At 43.2% G+C, this 15351-nt stretch overlaps 1 protein-coding gene across 1 annotated transcript in view; it reads right to left on the reverse strand.

Moving 5' to 3' along the window:
* SKAP1 (src kinase associated phosphoprotein 1) overlaps window positions 1–15351 on the reverse strand; it is a 158207-nt gene that overhangs the window by 130308 nt on the left and 12548 nt on the right. The window contains exon 3 of the mRNA XM_030023616.2: window positions 10704–10729. Coding sequence (XP_029879476.1) covers window positions 10704–10729 — 26 coding nt within the window. The remainder of the gene's footprint in view (window positions 1–10703; window positions 10730–15351) is intronic.

A 15351-nucleotide genomic window follows, 5' to 3' on the forward strand; every position in this document is an offset into this window, starting at 1 on the left:
TCTGACATTTTCTGTGGAAACAGTTTCTTGCGCAGCAGCAGAAAGAGGGGCTTGAAGGCATTCTATGTAATTAACACAGATATCATGCTTTATATGTATTGCCTTTGAGTAAATTGCAGAAGGGACAGATTGTGTCTCTGGTGACGGGGGTGTCCCCAGCAGCAGAGGGGGTGGCAATTCAGAGCGCAGTGACTTTGGACAGCAGCGTCAGGCAGGTCACATCAGTCACACCAGGTCCCTGCAGGACCCACGGACATCACGCAGACCTGGCATCAGGCAGAGACGCAGCCTCGGGCAGACCCCCTGCATTGGAGGAGAAAAAAAAAAATTACTACGAGGGGAATTAAAAGAACCTAATTAAGCATAACAGGGCTCCGAGCAAGCAGCACAAGCAGGACCTACAGGAAAAAGAGTCACCATGATCAGGGAACACACTGTTGCTTCGTTCTCCACAACCTCAAGAACGCAAACGCTGCTCTCGGCAAGGAAGGGAATAATCTGAACCTACCCGTCCTATTTGCTTTGGGGCTTGCAATCCTGGAGGGTAAAAGTAACAGTCCTGCCTCTGCTCTGGCATAGTTGCAGGATCTGGCAGATGACAGGTCTTAGGACAAATGCTAGAAAAACCTCAGTTCAGATTCTAATTTTGCTACAATTCTGTTGTGAGGTGTCAGAACGTGCCTCCATGCCCATCTCCCCTTCTGCAGCAGCGGGGGAAGGACAGTTACTTTCTTTTAAGACTAAAACCTCTTACCGAGAACTCAAAAATCAAGTTCCCCGAGACTGAAATTTTTTCTGCACGTGAACTGGCAAAGAAGTTTTCCTTTCTTTAAGCTGCAGTTTGCCTCTCATGGGGGTGGGGGGGAAAGCTGAATTAATGCATCCTGGCACACACAGGAAGAGAAACAATTTAAATAGGTGAAAGGGCTTTGTAGCAGAAAAAAAAAAAATCATCTCCAGTAGCTTGTTAAAAGAACTGCAATTAAGCTTACTTTGCATTCAGTGAAGGTCTTTATCTAGGTACCTAGAGTTTCATTAAGCATCTTTTTAGAGCATAAGAAAAATCAATACCAAGCAAGTTCCATTTACGCTTTTATGATAAGCTTGTTCATGCCAAAGCGGAAGTAAAATCCCCAACTTGAGTTAATATTCAAGGAAACGAAGTTCCTGCTTTAAAGTAATGACTCCTTAGTATCATACTACAAATAAAGGTCTCTGATCCAAATCCCATCTGCCTTCATGCTCGACAGTGTTAATATCTCTAGATTTTCAGGGACTAATTTAGCAGTAATGCATTTCCCAAAGCAGAGCTGTAAAAGTATTATCAATACTATGGTTTAATATCCTTACTACAATCACTTGCTGAAATTATGGAGAATCACATGGAAACACATCAACAGAGATGCACCCACACAGTAAGTACTGCTCACATGTAAATATATTATAGTTTAGCTTTTGTAATGTAGTTAAAGCTCTGTCAACATTGCTATTATAAATTATATACCTTTTTAAACACATTTATGTGCTAGAAAATGTATGGTGTTTCTTTTTTGAATGCCTTAAAGGCTTCATCGGCTCCTAAGCACCCATTTGGATCTGTGTGGTTAGCCCCTGTGATTAATATGCGAATAGCTGAGGTTTTGGTGGATGCAGGTTTTCTGCACCTTCTTCATACAGCCTATTGACTTCCTTATACTGCCAGTGCCTGGGTAATGTTATATTTGCCTGAAAATCCCACATTTTCTATTGCACACCACTGTGATACACATACGCGTCCGTGCTCCCCTCCCCGGGCTGTACCAACAACGGTGCTATTGTTAACAAACTACAAGAGAAATTTCTTTATCTACAGATCTCAAAGTATTTATCCCACTTAATAAATATTTTCTTAGATGTGGAGATCATGCACAGAAGGAAAATAACTTTGTCCCTGGCTCACGAGGCAAACAAGGCCATGGTGAGAACAGGACCCGTCTCTGCTTACGCTGTGTTTTATCAGTGGGACAGGTCTACCTCACGGCAATAGGGTCAAAAGCAAAGCAAGGGACCTCCTTGCATGCAGGAGGAGCCGATTTATCATTGTTTTAGAAATGTCGACCCAAACAGGTCTTGGCTGGCTGACAAGTGAATCCGGTCCAAGCCTAATTTTGTTCACTCAGTACCCAGTTTTTGCTAATTACATGTAGTAAAGCAAATTAATGGACCACTAAAAATGCCACTTATGTTAAAAACCAAGTAGAAAGTGGAAAGCTCTTTTGCAGAAGGCTCGTTGGCTGCTCGTGGCGGATTTCGGGGCTGCAATGATCCCGTGTGCCCAGCAGGTCGGGCTGCAGCGCGCAGCATCAGCCGGGGGATGCGCGGCCACCTCCACACAGACAGAAATCCTGCCCGGCGGATGGGGAGAAAAAGGCAGCAACCTGCCTGGGGTTCATCAAGTCCATCAGGCAGAAGCCGGGCAATGCCACCCCTAAAGCTTTCTGGGGTGCAAAACCTACTCCTGTTGTCAGGGGAAAGGGAAAAAAAAAAAAAAAAAAAAAAAAATCAAATCCCTACAACGGGCCCAAGTATTTTATCACGCCCAAAAGGACCTCAAGTTTTGCCACTCTCGGCTTTGAGCAAATAAACCCAAAGGAGGCTGAGAAGCTCAGAGCAGGCTGGGGTTAAATTATTTTCGCTCCCTGCCACGTTGCAAGGAAACTTCATGATTATACAAAACGATAAATAACCTGGAAGTTATTAATTTGTAGACCTTTAATCTGATATGCAGATATTCAAACCAGTCTTCCCACAACTGATTATGGGTTTATTTCTTAAAAGGAAAAAAGCAAGCAACAGCAATAGAAAACCCAAGTCCTACTCATACACCAAAAAGGCCACCCCACAAATGACATTCAAGAAGTTTGCAACTTGCAAGCCTTGCCCAAAAGACGACTTTGGCAGGGCTGCTCTGTAAGACAGCAAAGCTCATTCTCATGAATCCCAAGAGCGGATGAGGTTGGGGGGCCTAGGTATCCCCCCAAGCCCACAGGGGGGGAAGACAAGAAGCTGCTGAGCTCACCCTACATCTCTCCCATTACTCCGTAATTTCCAATCCCCTACCAGCCCCTTGTGTCATTCCCCAGCTGAGCTCTCCTCTCCTCTCCAGTTTTCTCTTCCTTTTCTCACTGTGTGTTTGCTCTCTCTCTCCCTCCCTCCCCCTCTAGCTTCCTCCCTCCAGCTCCTCTCTCGCAATCCTTGGCACCCTTTCAGGAAAGGCACTGCATATTCTGCCTCTCAAGTGGGCAGCAGCTACACAGAACAGCTGCCTGACAGGGGAAGCACAGCACAGTTCGGTCTTGCTAGGAACAAGCCTGAAACCCAGCGCAGCAGAAGATTCCCACGGGATGTAAACAAGTAAACAAGATTTATTCTTTCTTTTATGACCCGGTAACGCATCAATGAAATACAAAGCCTGTCCAACGTGAGCAAAACCAGCCTAAAGCTACCAACAGTTTGTATTTCTGTCCACTAATAAATTATTCCTCGTGAGCCTCTTTGAAGAGAGAAGGTCTTCGTTTAAAGGATGGGGATACTGAGGCAGAGGAAGATCACAAATCTGCCCTTTGGTTCATCTTCTGAGGTACCAGCTCTGCTAGGAACACAGCAAAACAGTGTCTGTGAAGCCAGACTCCACGCTTGTGCAGGGCAACAATTAACGAACAGTTCTGAAAATACAGTCTGGGATCTAAAAAAAAAGATGTCAACATCATTGGCACCAAAAAGGAGACTACACAGGCCAAATAGTTTTGAGTAACGTCCATTGCAGTGTCAGTAGATTCAGCATATTTTCTTAGCCGAAACCCTTCCAAGCGAACAAGGAATAAACAGAACTAACCCATGAGGGAGCTGGAGTTTAGCGAGCATATTCCAATGACAAGACACAAGGAGGCTGTCTTGCCCGTATCTGCGGCAATTTTCACTGTTAAGAAAAAATGAGTACAGACAGCGAATGCAAAGGCAGGAGCAATAGGCACTCTAGGGACTGGAGGAGATGCCCATTAGGCACTTATGATAACGCAAAGGATGATTTTACAGTCGTGTTTCGGGATGGATTCTGACTAAAGGGCAGAAATACTACTTTGCAGATGATTTGGATGGGGTTACTGCTCTGCAAACCAAAGCAACGCAGAAGTCATTGTGGGGAGAGGGGGGAAGAGAGACTCAAAACTCCAGAGTTGAACTGGCTGAAGGTTTGGAAGACCCAGGAGTCAGGACCCAGCGCTGCACTCCCAAACCTGCTCCCGCTTAGCGAGGGCTATGGATGCAGAGGGCACCGATCTCCCCGCTCCCCAGCAAGGCTCAAAGGTATACAGCAGGGCACTCCTTTTCCTAAGGGCTCCAAAATGTCTTAATGGCCAAAAGAGAGAATTTGCATCCTTTTTCCCCACTTTTGTGGAGCAGGAGGGTCTATTACCCGCTGTGAGAAAGCTCAGGTGATGGTGTACGTGAACACTCTCATGCTCTATCCCCAGTGGGGCAATTTCTTGAACGTTCTTCTGTTCTGCATGAGCACAGAGCAATGCCTGGGCTGCGCGTTCATCTAAGCACATTACAATAACCCCTGAGATTTCTTTATAAAAAGAAAGCTGCAGCACATTCCTATTAGGCAAACAAGTTCAGAAAACACAGAGGGTTCATTTGAGAAGGCTCTCTATCTCCAAAGCTGCACATCAGGCAATTTAGGCAATCTAATAATTAGAGTATTTTATTAACTGACCAAAGTGAGAGCAATAGAACTTGTTAATATTTAACTTGCTGGGGCTCCCCAAACTGCTGTATATTTAGCATCTTTACTGACATTTTTACACCTTCTTCGTTATGGTGCATTGCTTTATTCTTAAGAGTCTGGTGTACTCTGAACTTCCCCGACGAGGGGAGCACAAGACACTGCTAGATGTGAACAAAGAGGGCAAGCTCTGCCCCAAGGTGTTACAATTCGGATGGGTTTCAAAGGACTATGGGTGACTCAGTAACTTGAACACTTTGATTAATGAGGTAGAGATCTCCAAGAAGCACCTAGTAATCCAAACCAGGAAACTTTCCTCAAGTTTGTAAGAAGTTTTAAATCAAGGGGCTGGTTTAAAAGGAGTTCAAAAAGCCCTCCCCATTAACCTAATTCTCCTCAATAAAGGTCATGAAAGTTTTGGCATTAACCGCAGAATAACCCAGCCAAACTGCTAGCTGCTGTTACCTGGTCTTTCAATCCTATTACAAATTCTGCAAGTTCTTCATTTACTAGCTCCGTGTAAAGCTTGATAACAGCAAACCCAATCTTTTTTTCATCAATTGACATGTTTATTCTTGGAGGCTTTTCCTTTCTCCTCCCCTCGTTTCATGCAACGAACACACCCAAAAAGAAAAAAACTGCCTAACATTTTCAAGAAATGCAGAAAAGGCCTTTTGTATTTCCTTGTGCTATAGCAATATGAATTTCAATCAAGGGTAAACACCTCCCCTTTAATTACTGTGCGCTCGCAACCCGCTGAACCTATTTCTGACCACTACAGAGCTGCGTTCGAGGGCGCTCACTGGAGCAGTCTGGGTCGAGAGGCTTCCTCCTCCCAGCCCCATGTTGGGACAAGGCTGGATGTCAGCACACTCAAGTGCTCTGCCAAGTTTTCTTGTCCTCTCCAGCTGAAGGGTGCTGCATGGGCTGTTGCAGCCCTTGGCCCAGACTCCCAGGTTTTTAAAAGATTTCAAAGCTTCATAATAAGGGGGAGCTTGGTTTCTGTTTTGAACACTCAAAATGCAATAGCAAGTTTCAAAGTTATACATACCTCTGGATTTTTCTATGTATATATGTAAATAAAAATGAAAATATAGCTCCATACAGCCCTTCCCAGAGCCCAAACGCAAGCCTCCTACCTATGACATTTTTCCAAGCAGAGCATTCTGTTTTCTCCCATAATCTTTACTTGCCTCCAAAATTTGTGCACAATACCTTAGGTAGCAGAATAATTTATAAGTCCATGTAAAAGCAAAGCTGTGCAGCTGCTCAGTTTGCAAAACTATGAAACAGGAGGGATTTCAATGCAAAAACTGTCTCTACGCAGATTAGTTTGCCCAGGATATAATACATACACGGAGGCAAAGAACTGCATGCTCAGAGCTGCAGGAAGCAAAGCTTCAGCGCTGATAAAGGGAGCTGTCAGAAGTGTTGATATTAAAGCTTTTCTTTTTTAAGTTAAAGAACATATGCCTTTGTGTATATTCTATTTTTCATTAATTAACTCTGTTCCACACACCACCCAAACACATCTTGGACTTTAGAAGGCATTCTAACAAAAGTTTTTTTGTTTTCTTTTTGTCTGTATGTGTTATGACATTTCAAGGGTTGTAGCTGGCACTCATGTTTATAAAGGAGGGGAATTCCACGCATGGCGATAGAATAGATATTTTAACAATATGTTACAAATATTGTTAATTCGATATTTTTTCCCTTGCGTTTTCAAACACATCATAAATCTAGACTAGGTTTCTGTGTATGAACCCTGCTTACCACTGAGCTGGAGACTCTTGGCATGAACGCAAAGAGGTTTTTTTATAAATAAAACTTAGTAAAATCACTATGCACTCCATTAATTCAGGAACACTCTGCCGCAGCTTCAAAGGGGATCTTTACAGTAAAGATGGTGTTTTTGCTGCTTTAATGATTTGCTACTTGTACTTGTCATAACTACATGAACCAAATATGCAATACCAGGGAGCAGCGGTTTAGGGAAATGCACAGTTCCGTCTCCCATCCAGCTCCGCTTCAGTTCAATTCAATAGATTTGAGGCTTTATATAGAAAAGCTACTTCATAAATCTAACACTTGAGGCCTTTGTATAATGCCAGTTAACGAAAGAAAACTACACGCACGCCTCGGGTACGCGCACACCTCGTGCGCTGCTACGACATCCAACCCCGAGAACAACCGGCGACCCATGAAGTACTCAGCATCCGAGCCAAAGTAAGTAGGGCCAATAGAGGTAAAACGATACACACTTCATCTAAATAGTATATACTATGAGATAAGTGGCCTACTAAGACTTTCCACATTGTTTGTTACTTAATCCTTTTACAGAACATGAAGCCTCCCACTTTTTAAGTCACATTTTATCCCAGCTTGTCCCTTACCCCACCTTCCGGCCACACATTTATATTTATTGTTCCCTGCTTCAGGGACATTTTCTGGGGTTAAGGTGCAGAGCTGGGAGAAGCAGTAAACCTGGACCCCATCCCTGGGCACACCTGTAGATGCTCTGGTACCTTAAGCACATTCCTTGAGCCTCAATTTTCCTAAGTTTAATAAATGGGGACAGCAATCCTCACTCTCTCACATTTTGACTACTTAAGGATATTTTGAGGAACACTACTATTCAGAAAATACTCACGTAGCACTTGAGACAAAACCATTTGGGATAAACTTTTGATGGAAAAAGCAAAAATGTTATCATAAGCTTGGTGAAAATAAATCTGGTTTTATTCATCTATTTGGGGTTGGTTTCTTCAAAATAAAGTAAAAAGTCATTGCCTACAACTGCATCCACCGTGAGTTTTTCAGTGTGAACGAGTACATGGAAGTTGAGTTCTCTGTGCAATGCCTTGCTGGGGGACAACGCCACGCAGAAGGGCCCAGGTGCCCCACAGGAGAATTTGGAGGGACAATTCTTTGTCAGCCCCAGGCTGGAGCCCTTGTCTGGGAGGGCAGAGCCACATTTTCTCCATCTCTGAAGGTCCGTGTCTTCAAGCAGCTCGTGCTCCCGAGTATCTCAAAATACTGTATAGACATCAATGATTTAATCTAACTCACTTCTATCGGTGGCCATATTGTCTTTTACACTTGCCCATCTTCGCCTGCCTTTTGGGTTTGGGAATGGAGCAGCAGAAACGCACCAGTGACAACAACGTTACTCAGGGCAAATTCCCATTCCAGCAAAGCCAAACTTCCAGCCCTGACCCACAGCTCTTATTTAGCCACACGTGCATCTTTTTCTTCTTTAATCCTTCCTTTTGCATTGCTCCCTGTCCCTCCATTCTCTTCCCAAATACTCACCTCTTTCCTCCAGTTTTCCTGTTCTCCCATTTAAAGTTGGATTGCCTTGCAGTACCCCAGAATGGCTTGTCACCACTCCCTCAGACCACTCGTGTCTTCTAACAACATTTCCCCTGCACTGAAGTGTGCAAAGAGACAGAAACAGCAGAAAGGAACTTGGGGGAGGGCTACAGCTGACCCAGGTCTTCTCCAGATTTTCTTTGCCAACTTTCCTTAGCTCTTTCCACAAAGGGGAGCTTGCTGCAAGACAGCAAGGGCATGCATGCATAAAATGTATTAAGTGTATAAAATGCTTCACATCGGCAGTCAGCCCTCCTCCAAAAGGAAACACAAGTCAACCTGGGGCTCTGCCCAAAGAGCACCTAAGGAAGAAGGCAAAAATAATTTGCAGCTATGCACTACAGTCAACAACATCACTTGGCGCATAGGAATCGGGCCCAGCAACTCATCCTGCAAATCTTATGTTCTGTTCAGTTACATCTTTCTGAAACTGCACTAGTGTACCCAACTTATCCTTAAGACGACCTATGCTCTCGTATCATATACTTTCTGCTTGCTGAGAGATATCAAAACCAATTCTATTAATTCCAGCCAATACTAGAAACCAATAGGTTGGGATAGCTGGAATTACTGAGGTTTTGGTCTTCACAGGGACTTCAGCATGGCTCTGAGTTCAAGGAGCACAACTGTCTTTACCAGACGTGGTCACAAGTTGTGCTTATCCCCTCTAGAAAGCTGTTAACTACAAAGAAAATCCCAAACCTTCTTAGAAGAAGCCTTTTCCTTTGCCATGTCAGCCTGTTAAATGCACTGGGAGTGCAGCTTGGCAGCTAATTTATGTTGTCTTTTTTTTTTTTCCCCCCAGTCCTCTTACCAATATGTCCAGACACATGAGATTTTTTTTTTCTTTAAAACCAAGCCCCACGATATAGTTTCTCTGGCTCTTTTCCATCCAGCGCACACCAAGTTCTCATCACCACCTTTCCTTCCCCCAGCAAGGTATCACAAACTGGAGTTGGTATCACAAACTGGAGTTGAGGATCTCAAGGTGATGTCCGAGCCCACGTTTTCACTTCCCAATTGTCCTATTTCCTATTACATTTTTTCTGAATTTTATCAGTTACCAAAATGACATAGGGGCACATTTGGAGATATCTACATACCTGAAGACCCAAACACTTGTACAGTAATTCCTAGGAGGCATTTAAGCAAGCTAGGCACTTCATTTACAAAGCTATACACAGTTCTACAAACCAATCTTCCTAATATTATTTAGGCTTCCAACTCTATAAAAGAATGAAGAATATTTCAAAAGAACAAAAGCATCCCTCCTCCACCCTTTAAATTGTATGAACTTTCAAAATAAAAAAAAAAATCTAATTTTGAGCCCTTTTATGTGTTCTAATCCTCTCTCACTTTTTTTTAATTTTGAACACAGCTGTCTGTTGTACTTTCTCAAATGATGCCAGATGCTGGGTTCATCAACCAAACGCATGAAAACAATGGTTTGAAAGCAATTAGAAGCACCGAGGCTGCACCGAGGCTCATATTAAAATGTGATAACACTGTTCTAGTGGGAATTGCAACGCTGCTGCATTTCTGACATTTCTGCACTGCCAGACAGACAGGATGTGCTGGAAGTGGGCCCTGATCGAGGAGGTAACATACTGGAATTTATTCCTGGAGTAAATGAAGGATTAGCCGAATTGGAACACTCGCAAGGATTTTTATTATGGCCCCAGCTCCCATCTTGTTTGAACACCGGCAGATCCTTGTGTCTGTGTTCATGTATCACAACCACTGTGTAAGGAAAAAAGACTAACCCAACAAACCACGTGCCTTGGCTGCAGCCTGGTTGTACCCAACGCTCCAAATTCGGAATCAGAGCTGAGCTCCACCGATGTGATACAGAGTCAAAGGAGCTCCAGGTCAGCTCTGAGCAAATACCTATCCATCAATTGCCCCGAATATGCAGAAGTACCCACTGACACAGCTTGTGACCTGCAGGCACCCTGGAAAGTTTAAATCATCACCCTGATTATTGCGGAAATGAAGATCAAAGTCACAATCAGAATCTCCCAGCTTGTTAACAGACATAACAAGAGATGGTCACGGTCCTGAAAAATTTACAGCCTGACCATTTGTCTACACCTGGAGGGTGATTCAGTTTCGAGTTCAGGTTAACATGAAAGAATGAGACTGGAGGAAACTTGCTGAAGGTTACCCAACAGTCTTTGCTCCCAGGTCAATGGCCCATGGGACTCTGCTGCCTTTTCCGAACTTTAAGCCTTTTCTGGAGACAGAAGTTTGGCAGAAAAATTTCCTGGGCTTCTCCAAGACAGTACGTTTATGTCAGCACCACACAGTTTTGTATTATTTGCTCTCAAGGGTAAGGAGAAATGGACTTGTGCTGCTCAGAAAGAATACTAAGCCCAACTCCTGCTATAGCCCTCACCACAGCTTTGCCCCTTTCCACCCCTAAGAACTGCCACACACAGCTATATATTCAGTTTAAGCTCTTCTCCTTGTTGACTTTGCATAGAAACCGCCATATGTCCAGCCCTTCCCTACTCCCCAAGCTCATAACAGTGAGAACTCACCCCTCCTTCCCCTGGGTTGTACTCACCTCGGGGCAGAAATTCCAAGTGGTACCTAAAAGACCAAAAAAAGACAGACATAAGTATACATTATTTTCTTAATGATTTGTTCCAGCCTGATGAATAAGTGACAGATGGGAGAATTATGCCAGAAGTGCTGCCAGGAACGCAGCAAGTGGTCAACGCAGATTTTGTGCAAGAAGCTTCAGGAGGAATTGCGAGTCGTACAGATGCTGGCTGGCCCCTGCGACATCCTCTGCTACCCAAGGAATCTCCTTCACATCTTTCTCTTGAAAGGTTTCAACGGCTCCCGACTTCCTTCCATTGGGACAGGTCTCTCCCTCCAAACGCAAAGGTTTACATGACCTTTTGCTTTGCAACCTTAAAGACCTTTAAAGGTCCCTTCCAAGCCAAGCTATCCATGACTCTATTCTATGACTCTTTTCTTAACCTCATCTCACACCTTTCCTTACAGCAACAGCATCGCGGAGGGCAGTATGCACGCTGCCCACTTCTGGCCATGCCAAAAAAAATGCTCTGTGATTTCTTAACCTCTCACACTTTGAGCACATCTTGGGTTGACATCTGAGTCATTTTAATAAGGGAACAGCACTGGCGAGTTTTGGAAACAGATCAAGGCTCGGGGATAAACCACAAAGTGACCCATTCACAGGCAAGATGTGTAACAAAGGGTTGGTCTATAGGCATTAGTGGCAAGAATCCAGTATGTAAAAATCCAATCAATTTGTTTCCTCATTAAAAGCTTTCATGAAGAAAATGATTTAACACAAACATTCAAGCTACTGACACAGATTAATTAGAAAACAACAACAGAATTCTGATTAAGGGCATAATATTTATTTGACTTGTTTGCTTTGGACAAAAAAAAAATTAAAAATGTGCACAGACAGAAGAAACTTTCCTGGGAGAATGGGCTCAGTAATAAATAACAGCTGTATTATATTGGAAAGAGCCACACCACTGTGCTTTATAGCAAGAAGGGGCTGCAAATTTCTCTGGGTCTTTGGATGCTCTTGGCAGTGGTCCCCCATTTTTACAATGAGCTCTTTCCTATCCATCCTATGGCAGCTACATCTTATCTCTCAAGCCCAGAGAGGTGACACCACCTTCCCAAGGTCAGGGGAACCATAACAGCAGCTCCATCCTTTTGTTTCCGATCAGCATTAACTGATACTCAACATTTGCTTTGAGAATTCAAACGTTATTCAACATTGGATTTGAGAAACATCTCCTCCCTGGGCTCAACCTCTGCTCTGTGAGAGGTACCTGCCTTCCCCTCACCCCCCAAGTCCAGCATCCCTGAGAGCTGAAATACTTTTGTCTCCTGAACAGACAACGGCTGCGAGACAAGGACAGCAAAATCACTTCTTGTTTTGTGAACTTTTGTCTCCTGTGCTTGAGAGACTGTCCTAATCTCCCCTGAACATGTTTTAGTGATAACATTTACTGCACTAGGACCAAAATGATTTTCTGTCACTTCTAATTCCAGTTCAATAAAAGTATAAGAGCTTTGTTTCTAACCTCTGTCATTTTTAATACAGTAAAATTGTTTAAAAAAATGTAAAATTGAGTTCCATTTCCTACCGGACCAGCAAGCCCATGTTAGCTTCACTCTGATCAAATTTAAGGGGGGGAAATACCAAAAAGATGCTTTGCTTTTTTTTTTTTAAGCATAAGGAAACAGTCAAAAATTCTAATCTCATCAGATCGGGATGTGTCTTTAATCTCATGCTTTGATCATTTTCACTCTGGAAAGGCTTAAGCAGAGAATGAAAGTTTAAAATTTAATCGGGAGTGGGGGGAAGATGGTCTTGTTCTTATGGAAGATGAAAGAGTAATGATCTAATTCCTTCATCTGCCACTGACTGCATAAAAATCTTGAATAAATTACTTATCTTGAGAGCTTAAAAGGCACCCACATACGATGCCACAGTATTTTCAGTATGTGCACTTATAGGATTTCTTTCTTTCCCCATGATGTTTTGTACACGCCTAAGAGGCTGGGGGGAAAGACGACTTTCAGCATCTGTTTCCCCCACCCCTTCCTGCAGGTAACTTCAGCCCTAGTTAATCACCAGTTATATTTTCACAGTTTTTAGAGGTGGCCAGAATATTCTTTTTTTGTTCCTGCATTACCCAAGAAATGCAACTATTTGGGCAAAACACCCATTTTTGCTGCAAGAACCTAGGTAGCAAATAGGGCTAGTTCAAATATATCTATAGCCTTAAGTCACATGCACGCTTATGGATCAAGAATGAAGCATGTTTCTTGGCATCAGAGGAGGAGGAACTCAGCTAGCAGAAGCAGGTTAGCCATCTTGGGCCATTCTCCAAAGTACAGAGCTCGAGGCCAATTCCGATTTTTGTTCCCAGTTAAGACAGTATTACCTGACAAGCATCTTACACCTTTAACATGCCCAATCCGTGGGTAACAGGCAGTTCCACAACATTTTGTTCTTTAGCTTTGCAGGAAGTTTACCCTGAAAGTTATAGTCCAATAATTTTTCACAGCAAATAATTAAAAAAAATTGTAATTGCTCCATACACATCCCCCCTTGAGCCAGACAGTATAAATTAGAAATCAGAGGCCTAATACTTATTCAACTGGATCTTTATTTTGGAGGTTATTTGCCTTGGGATCAGTTTGACATTTTCATCCTTAATAAACAATTTTTAGATCTCACAAACACCAAGAGTAAAAGCTTCTCATTCATTTTCCTAACCAGAAAGTTTGGGAATAGGTAATATATTTGGTCATGTCTTAACTGTTCCTTTTAAGCACTTGATTAAAAAAGCTCCTCTCCACCAGCTGTGGGTGGAATACCCCAAGAAGAGAACCAGTTAAGGCAAAGCACAGCAAAGAGTTTTCAGCTGAACAGGAAGGTCCAATTTACATCAGACCTTAAGTGGAGGGAGATGGGGAAAACTTTTTAAATGATTAACTAGCTTCAGCAAAACAAGCTCACAAAGGAAACTATTGAGATCTTTAATGCAACATGTAAAGTGAGGAACTAACCCAAAAATATCAGATTTCCATTACAAAGCCAAAGAACGAGTGTTGCACTGCCAATACTCTAACAAAAGACATCCTATAAGTATTTCCCCCGCATGGTTCACGACGAACCGCCCACCTCTCACCTCATCGGTGCGTATTTCAGGCCAGACAGGAAGAAGCCACAGATTTATTCTGTTCAAAACACAAACTGTTTCTCATGATCGTATAGCCTTTGGGGTTACGCACTCAACAAGCAAACATCAGAGGGGCTCGCTTTTCTGGAAATGTTTATGTTCTTTGCTCCTGAAAAACATACAGATCCCAGTTCTCATTCAGCAGCCTCCTGGTAGCAGTGTCTCCAGCCAGACCCAATCAAAATTGCAACTCAACTGTGTAAGCAGACCTCAAAGGGTGAATTAGCATGAGAAAGAGTAGAAGAAAATGCTGTTGTAACATCGGAAGGGGAAATTGAGTTGCAGAACGGGCAGGTTTGCCAGAAAGCCTTGTTCCCAACATGAGCCAACTGTCCTTACAGTCTTGAGCCAGAACTAACGGTCTGTAAGGACCAGAGCCAGGACTTGGTCTTCAGAAGTGAACGATGCTTCCAGGACACACCAGGACCTTGACCACGGATCTTATCCTTCCACCGGTTTATAGTAGAAGCAAGATTGGAGGCAACCCCAAGAGCATCAGTTCAGCCCTTGTGAGGTTTGAAAATAAGTTCTCCAAATCCTACCCTTCCTAGCTGCACTGTATGATGGATTCACTTTCAGGAGAGTAGAGTTTGCTTTTCACAGCTCTTTTACTCAAAAGCAGTCACCTGAAGACAGCGATGCTGCCAGGCCTGACAAAGCAGGACTCCATTCCTTGCAGACGCAGGACAACTAGCAAAGAAGTTACTTCAACACTCCTATCACCTCAGCAGCAGTGTTTAAACCAGGGAAACCCAGAAATATCCCTTCTTGTTCCAAAAGGAAGGGCAGATTAAACCCTGGAATACTCGAGGATGAAATTCCCCCCAGGTCAGTATTATTCCTGCCACACTAGGTCTAGATTTACCCTTTGGTATGAGCACAGGACTGGTGTTTTCTTGGAGCACCAAGATAATTTGGTTTTACTCCTCCATTTCCAACCTTTACACAAAACTCAAGCAGCAGATCTACCCCAGGCCTCTAGTCCTCTGTTGCACGGGGGAGTGGGGGGTGTCACAAATCCCATCAATGCACAGAAATCCAGTAAAATACATGGTCAACACACCCCCTCCTCCCATCCACAACTTGAGTTTGCTGACCAACATCCACTGCTCGCAGCAAATCCCAGAGCTGAAGGAGTCAAACCAGATCCATTTGGGGCTAGAAGCAAAAACTGTTGTCTGACATCTTATGGTCTATATTATGCAGGGGGTCAAACTTGATGGTTATAATGGTCTCTTTGCAGCTCTGAAGTCTATAAAAGTCTAAACCCCACTTTCCTCTCAGACTCAATTTCAGCAGGAACTATAAAATAAAGTCAGGTTTCAATCAAATTTCCTGTATTTTCCTGTCCAATTAGGAACACTAATATCACCACAGATGTTATTAAATTAGATATTTCAAGACAGTCTAATTTGTTTGGTGCACGGTATTTCTTGGTTTTTAATGTTTGCAAAAAAATTTTTAAAA

Source organism: Aquila chrysaetos, chromosome 8 (assembly GCF_900496995.4).
Source record: "Aquila chrysaetos chrysaetos chromosome 8, bAquChr1.4, whole genome shotgun sequence".
Taxonomy (NCBI): Eukaryota; Metazoa; Chordata; class Aves; order Accipitriformes; family Accipitridae; genus Aquila; species Aquila chrysaetos.